Source organism: Scyliorhinus torazame, chromosome 14 (assembly GCF_047496885.1).
Source record: "Scyliorhinus torazame isolate Kashiwa2021f chromosome 14, sScyTor2.1, whole genome shotgun sequence".
NCBI lineage: Eukaryota > Metazoa > Chordata > Chondrichthyes > Carcharhiniformes > Scyliorhinidae > Scyliorhinus > Scyliorhinus torazame.
In genome coordinates this window covers 102,481,862-102,508,784 of record NC_092720.1, presented here as the reverse complement: position 1 = coordinate 102,508,784, position 26,923 = coordinate 102,481,862, and the positions used below count along the sequence as shown (strand labels likewise).

Sequence of the window (26,923 nt, the reverse complement as noted above, 5' to 3'; positions counted from 1 at the left end):
TCACTCTCACAAAGTTACTGGGGGTGAGCAATAAATGTAGCTTATTAATGATCTCCAATTTTACAAACTTACCTGATGGAGACGAAAGTAGCTGAGAACACACACAATTCATTCCAAAAATGTTACTCAGTAGTCGCTGGAGTTTTCCTGCACTGTGTACAAACTCAGGCGACATTGTAGGTATGTCTCAAACTACTTAAGTTTAATGTGCTCAAGTGTCAGATCCTAACAACCATGTCCCGATATTTTCACTTTTCAGATCAACATGCATCCAAAATGCTTTGCATTGGTTGGCGGATGGGGGTAGGATTCTAACTGGAGCTTAAATTGCTGCAACTTGTAAGTATTCCCCTCCATGATCCAATGTTTTTACTGCTCCCCACCCCGAAAGAAAACCACTCTAAAACCCACCACGGAAAACTGGTGGTCACCTCCTGAATCCCTGCCCATCTTTCCCAGGAGCCCACATCTGAATCCCTCCAATCAGATTTCTGTTCTGGTCACCGTACCTAAACAGCTTTTATCAAAGCCACTAATGACATTCGAGCTGTCTGAGACAATCTTAAACTATCCTTGTTTATTCTTCGCAACCTGTCAGCACCTTTAACACAGCTGACTACACCATCCTCCTCCATCCGTGGGTGAGACTGCAATAATTAGATTCCTATCTATCCAATTACTCAGAATCATAGAATAATACACTGCAGAAGAGGCCCTTCAGCCCATCAAGTCTGCACCGACGCATGAAAAACACCTGACCTGCCTACCTAATCCCATTTGACAGCACTTGGCCCATAGCCTTGAATGTTGAGACGTGCACGTGCCAAGCTCATTCAGGTACTTTTAAAGGGTGTGAGGCAACCCGCTTCTACCACCCTCCCAGGCAGTGCATTCCAGACTGTCACCACACTCTGGGTAAAAATGCTTTTCCTCAAATCCCTCCTAAACCTCTTGCCCCTCACTTTGAACTTGTGTCCCCTCGTAGCTGACTCTTCAACTAAGAGGGAACTGCTGCTCCCCATCCTTCCTGTCCATGTCCCTCATAATCTTGTACACCTCGATCAGGTCACCCCTCAGTCTTCTCTGCTCCAGTGAAAATAACCCAAGTCTATCCAACATCTCTTATGTTCCATCCGAGGCAACATCCTGGTGAATCGCCTCTGCACCTGCTCCCGGCCAATCACATTCTTCCTAAAATGTGGTGACCAGAATTGACACAGTACTCTAGCTGTGGTCTCACCAAAAGTTCTATCCAACTCCATCATGGTCGCCCTGCTTTTGTAACCTATGCCTCGATTGGCAAAGGCAAGTGCCTTTTTCACCACTCTATTAACCTGCCTATCTGCTTCAGAGATCTATGGACAAACACGCCAAGGTCTCTTTGTTCCTCAGAACTTCCCAGTGTCAGGCCATTCATTGAATGCTTCCTTGTCACATTAATCTTTCCAAAGTGCATCATCCCACACTTTTCAGGGTTAAATTCCACCTGCCATTTTTCTGCCCATTTGATCACCTCGTCTATATCTTCTTGTAACCCAAGACACTCAACCTCACTGTTAACCAATCTTTGCGTCATCCGCAAACTTACTGATCCTACCCCCCCCCCCCCCCCCCCCCCATAGTCATCTATGTTGTTTATGTAAATTACAAACAATAAGGGACCAAGGACAGATCCCAGTACCACTGGCTTCCAGTCACTGCAGCAGCCATCTGTCATCACCCTGTCTCCTACAGCCAAGCCAATTTTGAATCCACCTTACCCTGTATCCCATGTGCATTTGCCTTCCTTATAATTCTCCCATGTGGGACTTTGTCAAATGATTTTGCTGAAATCGATATAAACTACAACAACTGCACTACCCTCATCTATACACCTGGTCACATGCTCAAAAAATTAAATCAAATTTGTTACGCATTACCTCCCTCTGACAAAGCCATGCTGACTATTACTGATCAAACCTTGCCTCTCCAAATGGAGATTCCAATAGTTTCTCCACATCTGGCGTGAGACTCATTGGTCTGTAGTTCCCGGGCTTATCTCTACAACCTTTCTTAAATAGTGGGACCACATTAGCTGTTCTCCAGTCCTCTGGCACCTTCCCCGTAGCCAGAGAGGAATTAAAGTTTGGGTCAGAGCCCCTGCAATCTTCTCCCTTGCTTCCCACAGCACCCCGAGACACAATTCACCTGGACCTGGATATTTGTCCACCTTTAAGCCTGCCAACACGTCCAATACCTTGTCACTCTATATGACAATTTGCTCAAGAACCTCACAGTCTCTCTCCCAGAGTTCTATATCTACCACCTCATTCTCTTGGGTGAAGATTTATACAAAGTATTCGTTCAACACCCTACTAATGCCCTCTGGCTCCACCCACAGATTTCCCCGTTGGTCCCTAAAAGGCCCTACTCTTTCCCTGGTTATCCTCTTTCCATTGACATACTTCTAGAATATCTTGGGATTTTCTCTACTTTTACTAGCCAGAGCTTTCTCATATCCCATCTTTGCTCTCCTAATTGCTTTGTTACGCTCCATCCTGCACTTTCTGTACTCCCCTAATACCTCCGATGATTTGATCCCCTTGTACTTGCTAAAAGCCTTTCTTACCCTTCTCATCACATCCTGAATGCCTCTGGTCATCCATGGCTCTCTGGCCTTGTTACTCCTTCCTATTACCCTAGAGGGAACATGTTGGGTCTTACCCTCCCCATTTCCTTTTTGAACCGTCCCCCCACTGCTCTTCTGTAGATTTCCCCACAAGTAACTCTTTCCATTCTACCTCTTTAGATCCTGCCTTATTTTCCTAAAATCCTCTCTCTCCAATCCAAAACTTTGTTTTGAAACGTGTCCATTTCTTTGTCCATAACAAATTTAAATTGTACCATGCTGTGGTTGCTGTCACCAAAATGCTTCCCCCACCAACACATCAACCATCTGTCTGGTTTCATTCCCCAGAATTAGGTCCAGACCTCACCATCCTTTGTTGGACCCTCTATGTATTGAGCTAAAAAGTTCTCCTGTATACATTTTAAGAACTCCACTCCATCTAAGCCCTTAGTACAGTGACTACCCAACTAATGTTGGGAAAGTTGAAATCACCTAAAATAATTACCTTATTCTTATTTTTACATACATCTGCGAATTGCACTCATATTTGTGGCTCGAAGGGCCAGATGGACTCCTCCTGCTCCTAGTTCTTATATTTGCTCCTCAATTTCCCACTGATGATCTGGGGATCTAAAACAAACACCTAGCAAATTGGCTTTCCCATTTTTGTTGCTAAGCTCTACCCACAAAGCTTCATTTGATGCCCTCTCCAAGATTTCATCTCTCCTTACTGCAGTAACTGACTCCTTAACTAATAATGCAATGCCTCCTCCTCTTTTACCCCCTCCTCTGTCTCGCCTGAAAATTCTATATCCCGGGATGTTGAGTTGCCAATCCTCCGACAAGCACGTCTCCATGATGGCTACTATATCACAATTCTATGTGTCAATCCTCGCACTTATCTCATCCATTTTGCCTGTAATATTCCTGGCATTAAAGTAGAGGCCATCCAGCCTGGTCTTACTCCTTTGAAACTTACTACCACTGTATTCACTCTGACTTGATTGCTTTTCTGTGTTATGCTGTGCCCCTATTCTGCTAACAGTCTGCATCCCTTCCCTCCCCCTGCCAAATTAATTTAAACTCCTCCCAACAGCAGAAACAAACCCACCAGCAAGGATGTTAGTCCCACACTGTCCCGCTTGTAAAAGGTACCACCTTCCCCAGAAACGGTCCCAGTAGTCCAGGAATCGAATGCCCTCTCTCCTGCACAAACTCTTAAGCCACGCATTCATCTGCACTATTCTCCTATTTCTGTACTCGCTAGCACACGGTACTGGGAGTAATCCAGAGATTACAACCCAAGAGGACTACTACCCACTCCCTGAATTTTTGATTAGTTCAAGAACTCATTAGTTCAAAATACATTTTAAATGATGTCCTCCCTTTGAGATAATGTCAGTGGCACATGGGAATCTCGTTGCAAACCGTTCACATTTAAATAAAGATGGCATGCAACTGTCGGCCTTTTTGCATTGTCCTAGATCAGCGGAACGGCCTAGCATCCTGGGTGTGGTGGGAGCAGCCAGTCAAGGTAAGAAAATGAGGAGCCTAAAGGACGGTGTTAGTAATGTCCACATGTGGATCCATCTCAGGGTGTAGTCTGGCAGAGTACTTACAGGGCTTTTAGCTCACCTGCAGCAATTCAATTACCCCTCTAAGAGTGATCTCAGGCAATGTCCTTTATAATATATAGAAGGGAAGGCCAGCTGATCCTGCAAGTTTGGCCATGTCCCACAGAGTGGCGAGTACAACACTGAACACTAACATGAACATTGAATAAAGAGGGAACAAAACACAACATTGTTTGTTTCTTCCACAATAAAGGAAATGTCCCTAACTGCCCTGGAACCATCAATGCGTGCCAACCATGAGGTAAAGAGGGCATTTAGCTCTCTGACTAAACCTAGTCTCAACAAATGACAATGATGCACACATGAATAAAAGTGAAATCAATGTAATGTGAAATATGTTCAGGTAAATTTACATTTGAAAAACACCCGAGACATCTTTGTGCTCTCAATAATTTTTATGTTAATAAGAATGGAATTGGGGAGGAATGTTGTGGCCGTTAGGAGGAGCATCCGTTTGTCTGCACCAAATGACAACAGGTTTCACATTCCAGCATTTTCTGTTTGGTTTCACATTCCCCTACCGTGCGATCGCATGTCTCCCGTGCATGTCGCCCGCACTTTAAATTTTAATTGTAATCACGTAAGGGAATTAGCAAAAAGCAAGAGGGTAGAAGGGGCGTTCACTTCCTGTTCTGCCGCCGAGAATGGCACACCACTTTTAAAATTCTGCCCAAGCAGTTTTATAGAGGGTCCGCATCGCATTAGAGGGGCAAATAGTATCATTCTGCACTGTAAATTCTATGCCATGGATTGGAATCCACACTTCAGCATTTTGAAGCACAATATCACGGTTTATATCTCTTGGCGGGACAAACCGTAGCCACAGTGACACTTGCAAGCAATGTTTGGAACCATGTCTATTTACTGGTTTGATAACAAATATTATCTCCACTACCCCATTTACGGATGAAATGTTTTAAAGCTTTTCTGGAATTTAGCCAGCTTTTATCAAAAACCTTATCAGTTACAACAATGGCATTCAGACACATTCTGGAATCAGAATCTATTGCTGCTCCTTGATTTATATTATCTAACACACAATTATTAATGCCCTACAACTTTCTAAAACATAATGGGTGGGGCTAAATACCAAGAAATCAGGAGTAATAGCTCTGTAGCGATCTTAGCTGTGCCCAGATCAGATACCAATTAAAAAGTTAAAAGGCATGTCATTGGAACATATTTCTTCATTTACTGTACCCTTTAAACAAAGCATTAAAATAGCTGTGTTTGAAAGTACTAATTGGCTCATGCTTAAAACTTCACATGTAATCTTTATAATGATAGGATAAAATGGATACTCCAATCCACTCTCCTACTGTTAAAATTAGTTGCAAGCAAAGCAGGTCACGGCGCTCTGTGCCGGTCAGATTATGGTAAGTCTGCAGTCTAAGAAGAGTCCACTGGCTGTATCACCGCAACTCAATAATTGGAGCCCAAATCAATGACCACCTACTTTTATTAATTGGTGCCTTTAGTGTTTCAAAAATAGGAACATAGGAACAGTAATAGGCCATTCAGCCCCTCGAGCCTGTCCTGCCATTCAATTAGATCATGGCTGATCTGTGACCCAACTCCATATACCTCCCTTTGGCCCATGTCCCTTAATATTTTTGCTTAACAAAAATCCATCTATCTCAGATTTCAAATTAACAACTCATCTAGCTTCAACTGTTTGTGGGAAAGAGTTCCAAACATCTACCACCCTTTGAGTGAAGTTCTTCCCAACATCTCTCCTGAATGGTTTGTTGAGCCCTAATTTTTAGACTATGCCCCTAGTTTTAGAACCTCCAACCAGTGGAAATAGTTTATCTTTAACTACCCTATCTCTCCCTGTTAATATCATGAATACTTGGATCAGATCACCCCGTAACCTTTGAAATTTTAGTGAAAACAGGTCTCTCCTCGTAACTCAACCCCTGTAATCCAGGTTTAATTCTTGTAAACCTACACTGCCCTCCTTCAAAGCCACAATATCCTTCCTAAAGTGTGGTGCCCAGAACTGCTCACAGTGCTCCTTGTGGAGTCAAACCAGGGTTTTGTATAGCTGTAGCATAACCCCTGTGTCCTTTTATTCAGTCCTCTATATATAAAAGCTAGCATTCTATTAGCCTTTCTGATTATTTTTTGCACTTGTTCCTGGCATTTTAAGAACCTATTCACCAGAACCCACAAGTCTCTTTGGATGCCACAAGGTTCCCCATAAATATTCTGAAGGAAATGTACACCATGTACTCCAAGAATGGAGATTATGGAGGTAACCAAAAGGTTGATCAAAGAAATCCCTGAAAGTTGCCACACAGGTTGAGAGGGTTGTTAAGAAGACATACGGTGTGTTAGCTTTTATTGGTAGAGGGATTGAGTTTCGGAGCCATGAGGTCATGTTGCAGCTGTACAAAACTTTGGTGCAGCTGCATTTGGAGTATTGCGTGCAATTCTGGTCGCCGCATTATAGGAAGGATGTGGAAGCATTGGAAAGGGTGCAGAGGAGATTTACCAGAATGTTGCCTGGTATGGAGGGAAGATCTTATGAGGAAAGGCTGAGGGACTTGAGGCTGTTTTCGTTAGAGAGAAGGTTAAGAGGTGACTTAATTGAGGCATACAAGATGATCAGAGGATTGGATAGGGTGGACAGTGAGAGCCTTTTTCCTCGGATGGTGATGTCTAGCACGAGGGGACATAGATTTAAATTGAGGGGAGATAGATGTAAGACAGATGTCAGAGGTAGGTTCTTTACTCGGAGAGTAGTAAGGGTGTGGAATGCCCTGCCTGCAACAGTAGTGGACTCGCCAACACTAAGGGCATTCAAATGGTCATTGGATAGACATATGGCCGATAAGGGAATAGTGTAGATGGGCTTTAGAGTGGTTTCACAGGTCGGCGCAACATCGAGGGCCGAAGGGCCTGTACTGCGCTGTTATGTTCTATGTTCTAAATGGGTTTGGAAACAATTTCCACAGGTGGCAAGTGATGGAGAGGCAAAAGGTTTCGGGATGTAGTTACAGATTAGGACTGAGATAATCGAAAGGTCTGCCACCAATTGTGGGTGAAGAGGAAATACACAGAAGGCAAGAGTTCGCACAACAGTGTCTTTTGGGAGGATACAGGGCTAAGAGAGTGAAAAGGGGAGAAGCATTATACAGCAAGTACTCACCAATGGATGAAGTACCCTGGCTGTTGGACATTTATCCTGAAACAATAATGGTCTTCTGAAAATAGTTACATATTATATTTACAGGCATCGTTAATAAAATGACAACAGTAAATGCTAAGACTTGGGCTACAGTATAAAGTGAAATTGATGAAATTGTTTCTCTGTGTTGTCGGCTGCGTGCTCAAGAATTTTTTTTTTTTTAAATATGCAAAATGTTATTTCTCATACACAAGCTGCCACAGGACTGAATCTATAAAATGTTGAATAGATGTATTTTTATGAACGTGTATTTGTACATTTTAATCACATGGATGAGACAAGAGTAATTTATACAGCAAGAGTGGAGATATCTCATCTTTCCTTTGATTTTTCACTATCTACATCCATTATATTTCTCCTCACTTTCATCCCATCGCTCTGCTCACTCCCTTCTACCTCACTCAAGCTTTCTTCCAACTCTCAGTGTGCACACAGCGCCAGTGAGCTAGGCAGTTCCACTTGATCAACCTAACCACTCAGAAAGGCCATAAAAACAAATAAATAATTTTACATTTTAGTTAGCAACACATTCAAATCTTGGCACCAACCCGTATTTAAAAAGGAGCTGTTTCTAAAAAAAGATTTGCATTTATATAGTGCCTTTCATGACCACAGAATCCCCTAGCATGCTTTATAGCCAATGAAGAACTTCTTGAAGTGTAGTCACAATTGTAATTCAGGAAATGTGGCAACAGGTTAGTGCCCAGCAAGCTCCCACGAACAACAACAATCAGATAATCTTATTTTCACAGTATCTTCATTGCAGTGTTAATTATTTTCTGATTTGATTGAGGAATACATATTGGACGGGACACCAGAAACTGCCTGACAGGGAACACAGGAGATCAGCCTAATATCTCATCTGAAAGACAGCACCTCCAACAGTGCAGCACTGTATAACCTTAGATTTTCGTGCCTCAGGCCTGGAGTGGGGCTCAGAACCTACAAAGTTCTGATTCGGAGGTGGGAGGGTTACCAACTGGGCCGCTGCCACTGCATAGAAAGCTTAGCCAATCTGCATTTGACATCCTTATATTGAGGAATGAAGGGAACCACAAATGGGGGGGGGGGGGGGAGGGGGAGGGGGTGAATAGTGCTGCATTTTTCATAAAGTTACACAAATTTTGAAAGTCTGCATCTCTCTACCAACTTCATTATTTGAATGAAATAGTGCAGTGGGAGATTGGATGTGTGCATTCCGATTTACCTCCAGGGTGACCCCTTCCTTGTGATCCCTTCCGTTGTCATTGCTGGTTACATTTAAAAAGCAATCTTGCCAATGTTTCCTTGCTGGTGATAGGCCTTGAAATTGACACAACAGTACATTTCAAACAGGATAACGGGGGGGGGGGGGGGGGGGGGCGTTGCATTGCTGCATTCAGGGCAGCGCAACGCGAAGTTGCCCACTCACCTGGATCCCCGGGGTCAGGGTGGGTGGAGAGGGCGCGCCGACACTGCCCACCTGTCCCCGCACAGGGGAACTCGGCATTTGCAACAGGACGCGAACCCCGCAGGACACGCCGTGCAATCCTGAACGCAGCCATCTTCACTTCTGCAAAGGAGAGGTGACCTTCCGCTAGGAGTGGCTGTAACCCAGCACTCTGGGAGATGGAGTTCTTAAACCAAATCATTTGCACAGACAAATCTGTACTGAGTGCAATTCACCTTTGTTGCAAAATCATGCCCACGCTGTGGCTTAATCTTAATTTCTATTTGGCAGGTAAATTAGCAAATCCACCCACCAACTGCAGAAAATATACTCCAAACCTTGCGATGACTCCAAAGCTTTTTTGAAATCTGATTCCCCAACCTAAAACGCTGAAAAGGCCGAGGAAGATATAAAGGCGAGAATTTTTTCTTAAAAAACCGCACTGATACGGATTTCCCACATTTGCAGAAATGGAGCAACAACCTGCATTTGTGTAAGACCTTTAAAAAAAAATAATATCCCAAGAGGCTTATTACAGGAACATTATGAAACATAATCTGACCCCCTAACCACGTAAGGTCACAAGTTAGGTGACCAAATCTTGGTTTAAGGACTGACTTAAGGGAGGAAAGCCAGGCGAAAGGGTTTGAGAGGGACTTCCGGAGCTCAAGCAGATGAAGATATGGTCACCACAAGGATGGAACAATTAAAATTGGGATGCTCAAGAGGTCAGAATTAGTGGTGATCTCAGAGTTTGTGAGGTTAGAGGAAATTACAGCGATAGGGAGGGGTCAGGCCATTGAGAGATTGGAAAACAAGGATGAGAACTTTAAAATCGAGGCATCATTTAACCAGGAGGCACTGGTCAGCAAGCACAGGTTGATAGGGGAACAGGAAGGGACTTGGTGCGAGTAAGACAAGGATGACAGAGCTTTGGATGACACCAAGGTTGCGGCAGGTGTGGAAGGCTGGCTGATGTACCATCAATTCACTACAAGATGATGAGAACGAGTGAACATAGGCTTTATTATCCAAGAACTTGCCTGCCTGTGACTGCTGTAACAGTGAGCGCCGCCGACAGGTCTATTAACCGCCCCGGTGGGGGGGGGGGTGTGTGGGGGGGGGGGGGGATGGATCCAGAGGCGGAGCCCACCAGGGTTCCAGTACAATACATGGAAGGAGATCATATTACCATTCCCTGGCCATAGGCCACAGTACTATACAGACAACTTATATTATGGTGAATATATTCACCACATACACCCCCTGTTAAAAATGAAGTCCAGCGGGGGTGAAGTGGGGTCATCATACGTTCAGTCTGTATGGAGGCCGGATTGTTCTTTTGGACCCCCTCAGCTCTGGCGGTGCGGCGGGTATGGGCGTTGTAGTTGTTGACTACGAGAGCGTGTTGTCTGGAGCTTCGGTCCGGCGTGTTGCCGACGGTTGAGGGGTGGCAGTAGGCACGGGGGTGGTGGATGGCAGCAGTGTTGGCGTAGGACAGTACAGGAGCCCCAGGGGGGGCGCTAGGGATTCGGGGGGTGGCGGTAGGCGGTGGGGAGGGGGGCACGTTGACATGGGAACCAGCGGGCGCCAGGTCCCGGAGGGAGACCGTGTCTTGGTGTGCGACGTAGGCATATTGGGGGTTGGCGTGCAGCAGCTGGACCCTCTCGACCAGGGGGTCGGTCTTATGGCTCCTCGTATGCTTCCGGAGAAGGACAGGTCCCGGAGTTGTCAGCCAGGATGGACGCGAGACCCCGGAGATGGACTTCCCAGGGAAGACAAACAAACAGTCATGAGGGGTCTCGTTCGTGGCTCAGCAGAGGAGCGATCTAATGGAGTGGAGCATGTCGGGGAGGGCCTCCTGCCAGCGGGGAATCGGGAGACTTCTAACCCGAAGGGCAAGAAGGACGGCCTTCCATACCGTCGCGTTCTCCCTCTCCACCTGCCCGTTTCCTTGCGGGTTGTAGCTCGTAGTCCTGTTCGAGGCGATGCTCTTACCGAGCAGGTACTGATGCAACAAATCGCTCATGAAAGAGGTGCCCCGGTCACTGGATTTATGCAGGGAAACCGAACAGGGTGAAGATGCTGTGCAGTGCCTTTATAACAGTGGCCGAGGTCCTGTCGGGACATGGGATAGCGAAGGGGAAGCGGGAGTACTCGTCAATGACGGTCAGATAGTATATATTGCGGTTGGTGGAAGGGAGGGGCCCTTTGAAGTCGATACTGAGGCGCTCAAAGGGCCGGGAGGCCTTTACCAGGTGGGCTTTATCTGGCCGGTAGAAGTGCGGCTTGCACTCCGCACAGACTTGGCAATCCCTGGTCATGGTCCTGACCTCCTCGGTTGGGGAGGGCAGATTGCGGGCCTTAATAAAGTGAATAAGCCGAGTGACCCCCGGGTGACAGGTCATTGTTGATAGCCCAAAGTCGGTTATCTTGCGCGCTGGTGCATGTGCCGCGGGACAGGGCATCTGAGGGCTCGTTGAGCTCCCCTGGACGATACTTGATATCGTAAGTATAGGTGGAGAGTTCGATCCTCCACCTCAAGATTTTGTCATTTTTAATTTTGCCCCGTTGTGCGTTGTCGAACATAAAGGCTACCGACCTTTGGTCGGTGACGAGGTTGAACCTCCTACCGGCTGGTAGTGCCTCCAATGCCGCACAGCTTCAGTGTTGAATCTCGGAGGCATGGAGGGTTCTAGAAAAGAATGCTACTGGCCTGCCCGCCTGGTTGAGGGTGGCGGCCAGGACGCAACGCTCTCTACCTGGAAGGGGATGGACTCATCCACTGCGTGCATCGCGGCCTTAGTGATACCGGCCTGATGCGGCTGAAGGCCGAGCGGGCCTCAGCCTCAGGGGGAATATAGTGGCATTGATAAGTGAGCGGGCTTTGTCCGCATAGTTGGGGACCCACTGGGCGTAATAGGGGAATAGCCCCAGGCAGCATTTGAGGGCCTTGAGGCTGTGGGGAAGGGGAAGTTCCATGAGCGGGCGCATGCGGTCGGGGTCGGGCCCTAGGACCCCGTTTTCCACGACATAGCCGAGGATGGCTAGCCGGGTTGTGCGGAAATCGCACTTCTCCTTGCTATATGTGAGGTTGAGGGATTGGGCGGTCTGGAGGAACCTCTGAAGGTTGGCGTTGTGGTCCTGCTGATCATGGCCGCAGATGGTAACATTGTCCAAGTACAGGTATGTAGCCCGCAGCCCATACTGGTCCACCATTTGGCCCATCATTCCCTGGAAGACCGAGACCCCATTAGTGATGCCGAAAGGGACCCTGAGGAAGTGGAAGAGTCAGCCGGCTGCTTCAAAGGCAGTGTAGTGGCGATCTTCCGGGCGGATCGGGAGCTGGTGGTAGGCAGACTTCAGATCTACCGTGGAGAACACCCGGTACTGTGCGATCTGGTTGACCATCTCCGCTATGCGCGGGAGGGAGTACGCATCAAGTTGCGTGAACCGGTTTATGGTCTGGCTGTAGTCCACAACCATCCGATTCTTTTCCCCGGTCCTGGCAACCACCACTTGTGCTCTCCAGGGGCTGTTGCTGGCCTCGATGACCTCCTCCCTCAAGAGTCGCTGGACCTCCGACTTGATAAAAATCATGTCTTGTGCACTGTACCGCATGCTCCTGGTGGCGACGAGCTTACAGTCGGGCGTGAGGTTCGCAAAGAGCGAAGGGGGGTGACCTTAAGGGTCGTGAGGCTACATACAGTGAGGGGGGGTAGGAGTCCGCCGAACTTTAGGGCCAGGCTTCGGTGACTCCATTGGAAGTTGAGTCCAAGCAGTAGCGGGGCGCAGAGGTGAGGGAGGATATACAGTTTAAAACGGCCGTACTCAGTGCTCTGTATGGCGAGGTTCACGACACAGTACGCCCGGATCTGCACTGAATGGGATCCGGAGGCAAGGGAGATTGCCTGGGATGCGGGGTAGATGTGGAGGGAGCAGCACCTTATCGTGTCGGGATGGACAAAGCTCTCTGTGCTCCCGGAGTCAGAAAGACAGGGGGTCTCGCACCCATTGGCCCGGGCGGCCATCATCGAATTCTTCAGATGATTTGTCCGCGACTGGTCGCCCCCATCGGTCGCACGTGTCAGTTGGTGTTGAAGATGGCGGCCAATATGGCCACCCCCATGGGTCCCACGTGTCGGGCTGAGTTAAAGATGGCATCCCGCATGAGCTGCACAAGGCGGATGACACGTCTGAAGGGGGCGGTACCGGCAGGCACTCAGCCACATTGTGGGCCTGTGAATCCGTGGATCGGGCCTGGTACGCTTTTGACTTTGGGGCTTTGGATCGGGCCAGACTCTGGCAAAATGTCCCTTTTTGCCGCAGTCGCATGTCGCAGTGCTGGCTGGGCAACACTGCCGGGGGTGTTGGCCCTGACCGCAGAAGTAGTAAGACGGTCCCCCAGGCTGAACGGGCAGCCGCGCGGCACAGGCCTGGGACGTAGTCAGGTCTGGTGAAGGCCGCATCTGAGGTGCCAACGAGGGGTTCGCTGGGTCTGCTGGCAACATGCTGAGGCTCTGGTAGGCCACCTCTAATGAGGTGGCTAGTTTTACCGTGTTCTGTACATCAGTGGCCCCGTTTTCCAGCAGTCGCTGCCGGACGTAGTTAGACCGGACCCCAGCCACATTGGTGTCCCGGATCATCAGCTTCATGTGCTCCTTGGCCTTCACATCCCTGTAGTTGCAGTTGCAGGCGAGTAGTGTCAGGTTCTCTAGATACTCATCCAGCGATTCCCCGGCGCGGTGGGTAGTGAGGAGGTGCCGCGTGAACATTTGCGTTCACGGGCTTCACGAACTGTCTCTTTAGAATCGCGACCGCCGCTTCGTACGTGACTGCGTCCTCAATCATACCCAAGATTCGGTGGTTCACCGGGCGTGGAGGAGGCGCAGCTTGAGGGCGTCGGAGGGAGGCATTTCAGAGGAGTCGAGGTAGGCCTCAAAACAGCAGAGCCAGTGGGAGAAGATTTCTTTAGCTTCTGCTGCTCGTGCGTCGAGTTCCAGTTTATCAGGCTTCAGAGCGGCTTCCATAGTGATGTCTTTGGATGATAAATTGATGTACCATCAATTCACTGCAAGATGTTGAGAACAGTGAACATAGGCTATATTATCCAAGAACTTGCCTGCCTGTGACTGCTGTAACAATGAGCGCAGCCCACAGGCGGCTGGTCTATATACCGCCCCGGGGGGGGGGGGGGGGGGGGGGGCGGAGTCAGATGCGGAGCCCACCAGGGTTCCAGTACAATATATGGAAGAAGATCATATTACCATTCCCTGGCCATAGGCCACAGTACTATACAGACAACTTATAGTATGGTGAATACATTCACCACACTGGCCAAAGTACATTGGAATAGCCAATTGTAGAGATGATAAAATGTAAATGTAGCCACAGCCCCAGAAGACGACAGGCTGCTCTTCCCTTTGAGAGAGAGCTGACTGGTGGTGATTTAACCTGAGGATCACCACACCTCAGATAAGGGACAATGTTGAGAAAGCAGGGCCTTCATGAACAACCTCAGCCAGTATGGGATTTAAACCCATGCTGTTGGTGTTGCACTACATCACAAACCAGCCACCAAGCCAACTGAACTAACCGTTCAGATGGCTGGAAGCTCTATAGTTCCAGCAACACCAATTGAGAGCAATGGTCACCTTTAGGATTACAGGCAGTCCCACCATGCCAAGGAGCCCAGATAAGTCAGGGGGTCATGGTAAAGGGGGAGAGATAAAGGGAGGATGAACTTGAGGGCCCAGGAGACCAACCTAACATCAGCCTGCACAGCTAAAGTTGCCAGCCTTCTTGCAAAGCGCAGGTCTCCTCTCTCCACAGGTAAAATATCGCCAAGTATTGGCCAAATAACAGCTACATAAGGTCCTCAATAAGCCCAAGGGCAGGTGGGAAACACAACACCTCCCCTGTAAAATACAACGCCCTCCTGGAAAATTTCAGCCAGGTGGGTAGGCAGTGAGAAGGCCACGCATCGGATTTTCAGACCTGCCCACAAGGGAATGTAAAATCCAGCCAATCATTTTTGCCTTTGATAAGAGCCATTTCATACTGTGTCAGTGGCAGAGAGCTGGCGCGGAATTCTCCCATTTTGAGACGAAGTGCTGTGGCGGGGGCGGGAACATAGAGCTTTTCCCGTTGCGGAGGCTGACGGGAAAGCACGTCAAATATTCATAGATTCGTCTGTTACGGGGCGGAGTTTGTAAGGAGCATCCAGGAGGGCTTCTTAAAACAATATGTAGACAATCCAACTAGGGAAGGGGCGGTACTGGACCTGGTATTGGGGAATGAGCCCGGCCAGGTGGTAGATGTTTCAGTAGGGGAGCATTTCGGTAACAGTGACCACAATTCAGTAAGTTTTAAAGTACTGGTGGACAAGGATAAGAGTGGTCCGAGGATGAATGTGCTAAATTGGGGGAAGGCTAATTATAACAATATTAGGCGGGAACTGAAGAACATAGATTGGGGGCGGATGTTTGAGAGAATACTAAATGAATACTTTGCATCAGTATTCCCCAAAGAGAAGGAATTGGTAGATGTTGAGTCTGGAGAAGGGGGTGTAGATAGCCTGGGTCACATTGTGATCCAAAAAGACAAGGTGTAGGGTGTCTTAAAAAATATTAAGGTAGATAAGTCCTAGGGCCTGATGGGATCTACCCCAGAATACTGAAGGAGGCTGGAGAGGAAATTGCTGAGGCCTTGACAGAAATCTTTGGATCCTCGCTGTCTTCAGGGGATGTCCCGGAGGACTGGAGAATAGCCAATGTTGTTCCTCTGTTTAAGAAGGGTAGCAAGGATAATCCCGGGAACTACAGGCTGGTGAGCCTTACTTCAGTGGTAGGGAAATTACTGGAGAGAATTCTTCGAGACAGGATCTACTCCCATTTGGAAGCAAATGGACGTATTAGTGAGAGGCAGCACGGTTTTGTGAAGGGGGGGTCGTGTCTCACTAACTTGATAGAGTTTTTCGAGGAGGTCACTAAGATGATTGATGCAGGTAGGGCAGTAGATGTTGTCTATATGGACTTCTCTAAGGCCTTTGACAAGGTCCCTCATGGTAGACTAGTACAAAAGGTGAAGTCACACGGGATCAGGGGTGAGCTGGCAAGGTGGATACAGAACTGGCTAGGCCATAGAAGGCAGAGAGTAGCAATGGAGGGATGCTTTTCTAATTGGAGGGCTGTGACCAGTGGTGTTCCACAGGGATCAGTGCTGGGACCTTTGCTCTTTGTAGTATATATAAATGATTTGGAGGAAAATGTAACTGGTCTGATTAGTAAGTTTGCAGACGACACAAAGGTTGGTGGAATTGCGGATAGCGATGAGGACTGTCGGAGGATACAGCAGGATTTAGATTGTCTGGAGACTTGGGCGGAGAGATGGCAGATGGAGTTTAATCCGGACAGATGTGAGGTAATGCATTTTGAAAGGTCTAATGCAGGTAGGGAATATACAGTGAATGGTAGAACCCTCAAGAGTATTGAAAGTCAAAGAGATCTAGGAGTACAGGTCCACAGGTCATTGAAAGGGGCAACACAGGTGGAGAAGGTAGTCAAGAAGGCATACGGCATGCTTGCCTTCATTGGCCGGGGCATTGAGTATAAGAATTGGCAAGTCATGTTGCAGCTGTATAGAACCTTAGTTAGGCCACACTTGGAGTATAGTGTTCAATTCTGGTCGCCACACTACCAGAAGGATGTGGAGGCTTTAGAGAGGGTGCAGAAGAGATTTACCAGAATGTTGCCTGGTATGGAGGGCATTAGCTATGAGGAGCGGTTGAATAAACTCGGTTTGTTCTCACTGGAACGAAGGAGGTTGAGGGGAGACCTGATAGAGGTATACAAAATTATGAGGGGCATAGACAGAGCGGATAGTCCGAGGCTTTTCCCCAGGGTAGAGGGGTCAATTACTAGGGGGCATATGTTTAAGGTGAGAGGGGCAAGGTTTAGAGTAGATGTACGAGGCAGGTTTTTTATGCAGAGGGTAGTGGGTGCCTGGAACTCGCTACCGGAGGAGGTAGTGGAAGCAGGGACGATAGGGACATTTAAGGGGCATCTTGACAAATATATGAATAGGATGGGAATAGAAGGATACGGACCCAGGAAGTGTAGAAGATTGTAGTTTAGTCGGGCAGCATGGTCGGCACGGGCTTGGAGGGCCGAAGGGCCTGTTCCTGTGCTGTACATTTCTTTGTTCTTTGTTCTTTGTATTATCATAGAATTTACAGTGCAGGAGGAGGCCATTCAGCCCATCGAGTCTGCACCGGCTCTTGGAAAGAGCACCCCACCCAAGGTCAACACCTCCACCCTATCCCCATAACCCAGTAACACCACCCAACACTAAGGGCAATTTTGGACACAAAGGGCAATTTATCACGGCCAATCCACCTAACCTGCACATCTTTGGACTGTGGGATGAAACCGGAGCACCCGGAGGAAACCCATGCACACACGGGGAGGATGTGCAGACTCCGCACAGACAGTGACCCAAGCCGGAATCGAACCTGGGACCCTGGAGCTGTGAAGCAATTGTGCTAACCACAATGCTACCGTGCATATTCCAGCCACAACCTCATTAATTATGCACCTGCATGCTTCACGCTGCATTCAGTGGTGGGACAGATCTGGATGGTGTGTAATTGGCTGTTATGTCTGGATGCCATATTGAGAAGCCACCCAACATCACTGGCCCACTGTTGAAGATGAAGATAGATCTCCGGGGACACTCAGACCAGAAGGTAGATCTCCTAGGAATGAAGATGGATCTCCAGGAGATCTGAGGCTGCAAGACGGACCCCCTCCACAACACCCAAACTAGAAGGTCCACGTATAGATGCCCCCCTCCTGCCCGATCCACCGCTGTGGTATACCATTGTTGCAGGTGTCCTTCAAACTGAACTCTGGAGGTGGCCCCAGGCATTGTTCAGTTGAGTACTGACGTCTGCATGCCACGTTGGTTCGACATCGGGTTCCTGGAAATAAAGGTACAGGTTTGACAATGTGGGGACAGTGTGTTCAAGGACTTTGGAGAGGAAAGGTAGTTTGCAAGAACAAAGAACTCACAAGATGTTTTGAGGAAATGAAAGATATTCGAGGAGAGAGAGAATCTTGAACAATAGCAGCTAACTTGGGAGCCAGGAGGGGAAGTTGTGCAGTCAAGTGCAAATAGGGTTGAGAAAGCAGTAGGTGGGCCTCGTGGATAAGAAGACAGTTTTCAGTAAATAAAAAAAGGGGGTGTGAGGTGGAGGGGAATGGGGAGGGGGCGGTACCTTTGTTTTCTAGGATGATCCTGAAATAATGAGTAGACTTGGCCAGTTGAGAGCAGGACCCAATAGTGGTTTGTGTGGTTGCCAAATCTGCTGTACTATCTGCCTTCTAGTTCTAAGTGCAATTATCCAGCTAGTGTTTCCCTTTGGTATTCTCTTTTGAGAATGAAGCACATAGAAGTGTGTTTTTTCAGGCAGTTAACACATACTGACGTCCAAATAGAATTAAAGACTCGAGCTTTGTTATTGTGGTTTAAGGTAATGTCTAAATCTTTTGTTGTTTTATAACATGTTACCAGATGTCTGTTTAACTAACTGTAGCCTGTAACTGGAAGGCTTGGAGTCCTGATAATTCTGCTGATAGGTCTGTGCCAGTAAAAGTTACTTTGCCCTTTGATTAGCTGGTACACCAGTATGATTATTAGGACGTTTGATAATATTGTATGTTTTTTTAATGGCTGAGAGGCTAGCCATGGTTACAATTGTGGCAACAAAAGTTAAGTTTTACTTATTCATTGGCTGGCAGCCTAATAGGGGTTGTCTAATTCAATGTTCTTCAAACTGTTTTTCCGGGGACCCATTTTTACCAACCAGACAACCTTCGGGACCCAACCCGGCCGACCTTCGGGACCCAACCCGGCCGACTTTCACGACCCACGCCGGCCGGCCTTCGCGACCCACGCTGGCCGACCTGAGCGACCCACCATTTTCTCTTACCTTGTTTGCTGCTGATAAAAATGGAGGAAATGGTTTTGGGTCCCTTTGGCTCTCGTACACGTTCCTCCAATGGAACCTGTTGGATGAAGGTGAAGCCTTCCAGTGTCGGAAAGTATGGAGTCTCCATCTGTCCAAAGTTCTGCATTTTTTTCCGTAAAATTTTATTAAATAAAACCCCCCCGAACTTGTAAAACAAAATAAAAAATAAAATGAATAAAATAAATGAAAAAAAAAAAAAATGAATAAAATAAATGAAAAAAAAATAAAATGAATAAAATTAATGAATAAAATAAAAATTAAATGAATAAAATAAATGAATAAAATGAATTTTAAAAACCCGAACTTGTAAAATAAAATAAAATGAATAAAATAAATGAAGAAAATAAAAATTAAATGAAGAAAATAAATGAATAAAATGAATTTTAAAAAACCAAACTTGTAAAACAAAAAGCTGCGACCATTTAAAAAAATAGTGGCTGCACTGCGCATGCGCGCCCAATCATCGGCGTGCATGCGCATAGTTTCGCACATGCGCGCCGATGATCGTGTGCGTGCGGCCAAATTTTTTTTTCATGTTCGCCGCCATTTTAAATGCCACTTGTAGCCGGCATTATTAAAAGCCGGCTGCTGCGCGGGGATTTGCGCGATCGGGAGCGCCGCGAAGGATGGCTCCACGACCCTCCCGACACCCGCCCGCGACCCACCCGCGGGTCGTGACCCCGAGTTTGAAGAACACTGGTCTAATTCTCTGTGGTCCTGCGATGGGCATTGGGTAGTCTGATTGTACTCATACCCGGACGAGCCCTGCAAAACACCTTTGGGTGCCGGTTTAGCTGATTTGGCTAGACAGCTGGTTTGGGATGCAGAGCAAGGGTTCAATCCCCATACCAGCTGAGATTATTCAGGAAGGCTTCTCAACCTTGCCGCTTACCTGAGGTATGGTGATCCTCAGGTTAAATCACCACCAGTCAGCTCCCCCCTCAAAGGGGAAAGCAGCCTATGGTCATCTGGGACTATGGTGACTTAAACTGTTCTTATACAATGCAAAATAGCTCAACAATTTAAAAAAAAACTTTTATTCAACATTTTTAAATAAATACAAAAGCATAAAACAAAACAAACAACCAAACACAGCAGCATCAACCCCCCCCCCCCCCCCACCCCCTTAACAGCTGACGGTGACTAGCTCTTTAAAGAACACAAGAAAAGTGCAGCATCTTTTGTAGAATCCCACTCTTGCACCCCCTTAATTTATATTTAACTTTCTCAAGGTGCAAACACTCCATGAGATTCCCCAGCCTCACCGAGGCACTGGGTGGAGAAGCTGACCTCCACTCTGACAGAACCCGCCTGTAAGCGATCAACGGGGTGAAGGCTAGGACATCTGCCCCCGCCCTTATCTGCAACTTCAGCAGGTCTGACACCCCAAATATGGATGCAGGGGGACATGGAACACAATTGATTCCAATGGGAAATGGTACCGGATTCGTGAATTCGCAATTGACACTCGGGAGGCTGACAAGCTGCAGCCGCATTTACACACTTCACCCATCAATCGTGGAGATGCAGTCACAGAGCCGGGGACTGCATAAAGGGTTGTCGTTGAACATCCAGCACCTGCAGGTGGAGAAGTCCAACCACGTGCAGGAACAGGAGCTGGAGGCATTGGGGGCAAAGGTTGCGGCTATGGGTCAGCATGTTCAAGACCTGGGGCACTCTCAGCAGGCGGAGGCCGAGGACAGGACTGCCCTCTCACAAGCAGCCATGTGCCAGAGCCACTGAGACATTGCAGTGGCGCTCCTGAGCGTGGCCTAGTCACAGCGGGCCATGGCTGACAGCATCGGCGGCATTTCCCAACCAAGCACTGGCTGAAGTGGCACACCGCAAAGGGAAGTGGCCCAGTCCCAGAGGGCGATGGCACAGTCACTGGCTGATGTGGCACAGGCCCAGAAGGTGGCGGCACAGTCACAGCATGATGTGGCGCAGTCCCAGACGGAATGGTCCACCCCCTATGCTCCATGGCCATGGGCATTCAGACCCTGATCGTGACGGCAGCGAGCCTCCAGGACTGGCAGTGCCAGGTGGCAGTGAAGCCTCAGGTGATAGCTGCGCTCGCACCCCCGTCCCTTGGTGTAGCCTGGTGCCCACCGGGCACCCCGAGGGTGGAGGAGGTGATGGGGACCGTGCTGGTGACTCCCAGCGATGCAAGAACATCACAGTACAAAGGACTCCCCCCCCCCCACCCCCTCCTGTTCCTGTCACATCTGGTGGGCAGCGGGTAGAGCAGGGTAGCACCGCACCACCTAGGACACCCGAGCAGCGAACGGGCCTATCCAGGCCCGGTCGCCCCAGAAGAAGGCCGCCAAAGGGGACCCAGGTCGTAGGGTGGGAATCACAGCAGGCCACCTCCACTCCTGCTGTACCATCAGGGGGCCCACCTACAAATAGGGCCCATAAGGCCAGAAAAGTAGACACCAGCACGGGTGCAGGGCACAGTTTAGTGATAGGGGCTAGGGAACGTAAATCTCCTCTGCACCCTTTCCAATGCTTCCACATCCTTCCTATAATGCGGCGACCAGATTGCACGCAATACTCCAAATGCGGCCGCACCAGAGTTTTGTACAGCTGCAACATGACCTCCTGACTCCGAAACTCAATCCCTCTACCAATAAAAGCTAACACACCGTACGCCTTCTTAACAACCCTCTCAACCTGGGTGGCAACTTTCAGGGATCTATGTACATGGACACCGAGATCTCTCTGCTCATCCACACTGCCAAGAATCTTACCATTAGTCCAGTACTCTGTCTTCCTGTTATTCCTTCCAAAATGAATCACCTCACACTTCTCTGCATTAAACTCCATTTACTACCTCTCAGCCCAGTGCTGCAACTTATCTATGTCCCTCTGTAACTTATAACATCCTTCCACACTGTCCACAACTCCACCGACTTTAGTGTCATCTGCAAATTTACTCACCCATTCTTCTACGCCCTCCTCCAGGTCATTTATAAAAATGACAAACAGCAGTGGCCCCAAAACAGATCCTTGTGGTACACCACTAGTAACTGGACTCCAGTCTGAACATTTCCCATCAACCACCACCCTTTGTCTTCTTCCAGCTAGCCAATTTCTGATCCAAACTGCTAAATTACCCTGAATCCCATGCCTCCGTGTTTTCTGCATTAGCCTACCGTGGGGAACCTTGTCAAGCACTTTACTGAAATCCATATACACCACTTCAACTGCTTTACCCTCATCCACCTGTTTGGTCACCTTCTCAAAGAACTCAATAAGGATTGTGAGGCACGACCTACCCTTCACAAAACTGTGTTGACTATCTCTGATCAAATTATTCCTTTCCAGATGATTATACATCCTTTCTCTTATAAACCTTTCCAAGACTTTGCCCACAACAGAAGTAAGGCTCACTGGTCTATAGTTACCGGGGTTGTTTCTACTCCCCTTCTTGAACAAGGGGACAACATTTGCTATCCTCCAGTCTTCTGGCACTATTCCTGTAGACAAAGATGACTTAAAGATCAAAGCCAAAGGCTCAGCAATCTCCTCCCTAGCTTCCCAGAGAATCCTAGGATAAATCCCATCTGGCCCAGGGGACTTATCTATTTTCACACTTTCCAGAATTGCTAACACCTCCTCCTTATGAACCTCAAGCCCTTCTAGTCTAGTAGCCTGAATCTCAGTATTCTCCTCGACAACATTGTCTTTTTCCTGTGTGAATACCCTCCTCGGACTCCACGCACAACTTCCCACTACTGTCCTTGACTGGCCCTACTTTTACCCGAGTCATTCTTTTATTCCTGACATAACTATAGAAAGCTTTAGGGTTTTCCTTGATCCTAGCTGCCAAAGACTTCTCATGTCCCCTCCTGGCACTTCTTAGCTCTCTCTTTAGGTCCTTCCTAGCTAACTTGTAACTCTCGAGCCACTTATAAGAGTCACTTATAGGCCAGACCAGATAAGAGCGGCAGATTTTCTTCCCTGAAGGACATTCGTGAACCAGATGGGGTTTTACGACAATGGTTTCTTGGTCATCACTAGACCTTTAATTCCAGATTTCTATTTTATTGAATTCAAATTTCACCATCTGCTTTCCAGGATGAAGGCGCACTGACCGGGTATGGGGCACAGATGTACATGATGCGCATTTGATGGTCACACACCAGCTGCACATTCATCGAGTGGAACTCCTTTTGATTGATGTAGAGCGGCCTGTCTTCTCAGGTGCTCTTAGAGTGACAAGCATCCTGTCAATCACCCCCTGGATCCGGGGCATGTTGCGATGGTGGAATATTCGCTGCCCGGGTATCCTGGTGGGCTCGGTCCAAGTTGACATGGATGTATTGTGCTGACTAGGCATATGGGGACTCCGTGACGGCGGGGATGCACCTGTGAACCGAGCTCTGTGAGATCGCGGACTGGTCCCACCTGGAACGACCCAATGGCGTAAAAGGTCAGGGTAACTGTGGTAGTCTGTGCTAGGAGGATTACGGTACCTAGTAATGCCGGAATACCATTGGTGGAGAATGTACTTGTTCCCATTGGATAAGCTTGTATGTTAGCTCCGCCCTGCAAGGTGGGATATAAGAGCCCATGCCGCCCCAGCAGCTTTCTTCTGTACCTGCGCTGCTGGGGGAAACATTTAGCGTATTAAAGCCTTCAATTGTCTCCAATCTTGTTTCTGAGGTATTGATCGTGCATCAATTTAATATGCTAGATTTAAAAGAATGGAGCTTCAAATCAAGCCGGAGTGTCTGCAACTCAGCCCCCACGCGGCAAACTCAGCGACAACCTTCAAGCATTGGCTGGCGTGTTTCAACAGATATCTCGGAACAGCCGAAAACACACCCACGGGAGAACAGAAACTTCAAGTCCTGCACTCAAGGGTGAGTTCAAAAATCTACACCCTCATCGAGGACGCAGACGATTTCGATACAGCAATAGAGCTGCTGAAAGGACATTATATTCGCACTGTAAACCAGGTCTACGCCCGACATCTGTTAGCGGCAAGGCAACAAATCACTGGAAGAATTCTACCGTGCGCTCCTGGTGTTGGGGAGAAACTGCAGCTGCCCGCAACTTTCGGCGAGCGACCGCACAGAACTTTTGATCCGGGACGTGTTCGTTGCAGGTATGCTGTCCTCCCAAATCCGCCAGCGATTGCTGGAGAAAGAGCCACTAGGCCTCAAGGAGGCACGGGCCCTTGCCGGCTCCCTGGATGTGGCCTCCCGAAACGCCCGCGCTTATATCCTCGACCGCGAGGCAGCCCCCTGGGCAGCGTGGAACCCCCCCCGCGGCCGACCCCGAGGCATCCCCCATCCCCCCATAAGCCTGTGCTGCAAGACGGCCTGGCAAACCCGGGGGGCCCCGCTGCTATTTTTGTAGGCAAGCCAAGCACCCCCAATAGGACTGTCCAGCCCGTGCATCCACCTGCAAGGATGCGGTAAAAAGGGCCACTTTGTGGCGGTATGCCTGGCCCGGGCAGTCGCTGCGGTCGCCGGTGGCGAATACGGACCGCCACCACAATCCTCTCCACGGTCCCCGGGCGCCGCCATCTTCCTCCTCCAGGGCCACGTGCGGCCTCTGGGTGCCACCATCTTGTCCCGCGGATGCCACGTGCAATGGATGGGCGCTGCCATTTTGTGCACCCCCAGCCATGTGCGACCAATGGACGCCGCCATCTTGGATTGACTCCCAGGACCCCAGCTCGGCTGACCACACACCGCCCGAAGAAAACATTCAACTGCTGCCACGAGTAGCCTCGGTGACCCTGGGCCAGTCTCGACCCCGATCACTATCGACTGCTACGACGACGGTTCTTATCAATGGGCATGAAACGTCCTGCTTAATCGACTCTGGGAGCACGGAGAGCTTCATACACCCCAACACGGTAGACGCTGTTCTCTCCCCGTCCACCCCGTTAACTAAGAAATCTCCCTGGCTTCCGGATCTCACTCAGTAGAGATCAAGGGGTTTTGTGTAGCTAACCTCACAGTCCAAGGAAGGGAGTTCAAAAACTACCGACTCTGCACCCTTCCCCATCTCTGCGTGGCCACACTCCTAGGATTGGATTTTCAGTGCAACCTCCAAAGTCTAACTTTCAAATTCGGCGGCCCTATACCCCCCCCCTCTCACTGTCTGCAGCCTCGCGACCCACAAGGTCGATCCGCCTTCCCTGTTTGCGAACCTTACCCCGGATTGCAAACCTGTCACCATCAGGAGCAGACGGTATAGTGCCCAGGACCGGATCTTTATTAGGTCAGAGGTCCAACGGTTACTGAAGGAAGGTGCCATTGAGGCTAGCAACAGCCCCTGGAGAGCTCAAGTAGTGGTTGTAAAGACCGGGGAGAAGCATAGGATGGTCATCGACTACAGTCAGACCATCAACAGGTTTATGCAGCTCGATGCGTACCCGCTCCCCCACATAGAATCATAGAATTTACAGTGTAGAAGGAGGCCATTCGGCCCATCGAGTCTGCACCAGCTCTTGGAAAGAGCACCCTACCCAAGGTCAACACCTCCACCCTATCCCCCATAACCCAGTAACCCCACCCAACACTAAGGGCAATTTTGGACACTAAGGGCAATTTATCATGGCCAATCCACCTAACCTGCACATCTTTGGACTGTGGGAGGAAACCGGAGCACCCGGAGGAAACCCACACACACACAAGGAGAGGATGTGCAGACTCCGCACAGGATATCCGACATGGTCAACAGGATCGCGCATTACAAGGTCTTCTCCACGGTGGATCTTAAGTCCGCATACCACCAGCTCCCCATCCGCACCAGTGACCGCAAATACACTGCCTTCGAAGCAGATGGGCGGCTCTACCACTTCTTAAGGGTTCCCTTCGGTGTCACTAACAGGGTCTCGGTCTTCCAATGAGAGATGGACCGAATGGTTGACCGGTACGGTTTACAGGCCACATTCCCGTACCTCGATAATGTCACCATCTGCGGCCACGACCAGCAGGACGACACCAACCTCTGAAAATTCCTCCAAATGGCAGAAATCCTTAACCTAACGTATAACAAGGATAAATGCGTGTTCAGCACCGACCGCCTAGCCATCCTCGGCTACGTAGTGCGTAATTGAGTGATGGGCCCCGACCCTGAACGCTGCGCCCCCTTATGGAGTTGCCCCTCCCGCACTGCTCCAAGGCCCTAAAGTGTTGCCTAGGTTTTTTTTCCTACTATGCCCAGTGGGTCCCCAACTATGTGGACAAGGCCCGTCCACTGATCCAAGCCACAGTTTTTCCCCTGTCGATAGAGGCCCGCCAGGACTTCAGTCGCATCAAAGCAGACATTGCAAAGGCCACGATGCACGCCATCGACAAGTCCCTCCCCATCCAGGTCGAGAGCGACCCGTCCGACGTAGCTCTGGCGGCCACCCTCAACCAAGCGGGCAGACCCGTGGCCTTCTTCTTACGCACCCTCTGTTTTGTTATGTTTCCTTTGTAACATAAGCGGCTTCCTTGTGTTGCATTTGTCAAGGAAGGTCGAGACGTGTAAATAACTTCGACTCATTTATTTACACTATGTACACTTTTATAACTTGAGTTCGACACTACTGCTAATCCTATTGTAGCTACCTAAACTGACTAACCAGCTGCTGTCTTCCACGTGGTGGGTGCGATAATGAATCAACCCTGTGCCTCTCCTCACTGACTGTCTCCACTGGCCAAAAGGGCTGATCATGTGTGTGGTGTCCTTTATGTATGGGTTGGTGTAATACCCCCCTGTGGTCGTGTCACCTCCTTGTGTAGCGTGAATGTCCATTGGTCGCCTCCCATCTAACTTATCTATTGGTTGAGTGTGGGTGTGTGATGTTTCTGGTGCTCCCTTTAGTGTCTGTCTAGCTTACATGTATTTACAGTGATGCACATCACCACATCCTCCCCTTTTTATATGTTCATATTTTCTGTGCACTTTAAGAAAAACTGAACAAAGAACAGGTAGAGAAGGTAAGGTATATACATATCATGGGAACGGTGATTAAACAATAAGTCCAAATCATTCATGTGAGTCCGTAAACCATCAATCA

The 26,923-nt window shown here is 48.7% G+C and overlaps 1 protein-coding gene and 1 long non-coding RNA gene across 3 annotated transcripts in view; one reads left to right on the top strand and one right to left on the bottom strand.

Moving 5' to 3' along the window:
* mrps22 (mitochondrial ribosomal protein S22) overlaps positions 1-8,996 on the bottom strand; it is a 31,312-nt gene extending 22,316 nt beyond the window's left edge. For both annotated transcript variants that reach the window (XM_072474561.1, XM_072474562.1), the window contains exon 1: positions 8,847-8,996. In XM_072474561.1, coding sequence (XP_072330662.1) covers positions 8,847-8,979 — 133 coding nt within the window. In that variant the 5' untranslated portion in view covers positions 8,980-8,996. The remainder of the gene's footprint in view (positions 1-8,846) is intronic.
* LOC140389917 (uncharacterized) lies at positions 203-23,085 on the top strand. The gene is made up of 3 exons (XR_011934508.1): positions 203-339; positions 4,093-4,142; positions 22,975-23,085. It is a non-coding gene; the product is annotated as an uncharacterized lncRNA (long non-coding RNA).
* Positions 23,086-26,923: the final 3,838 nt, after the last annotated feature.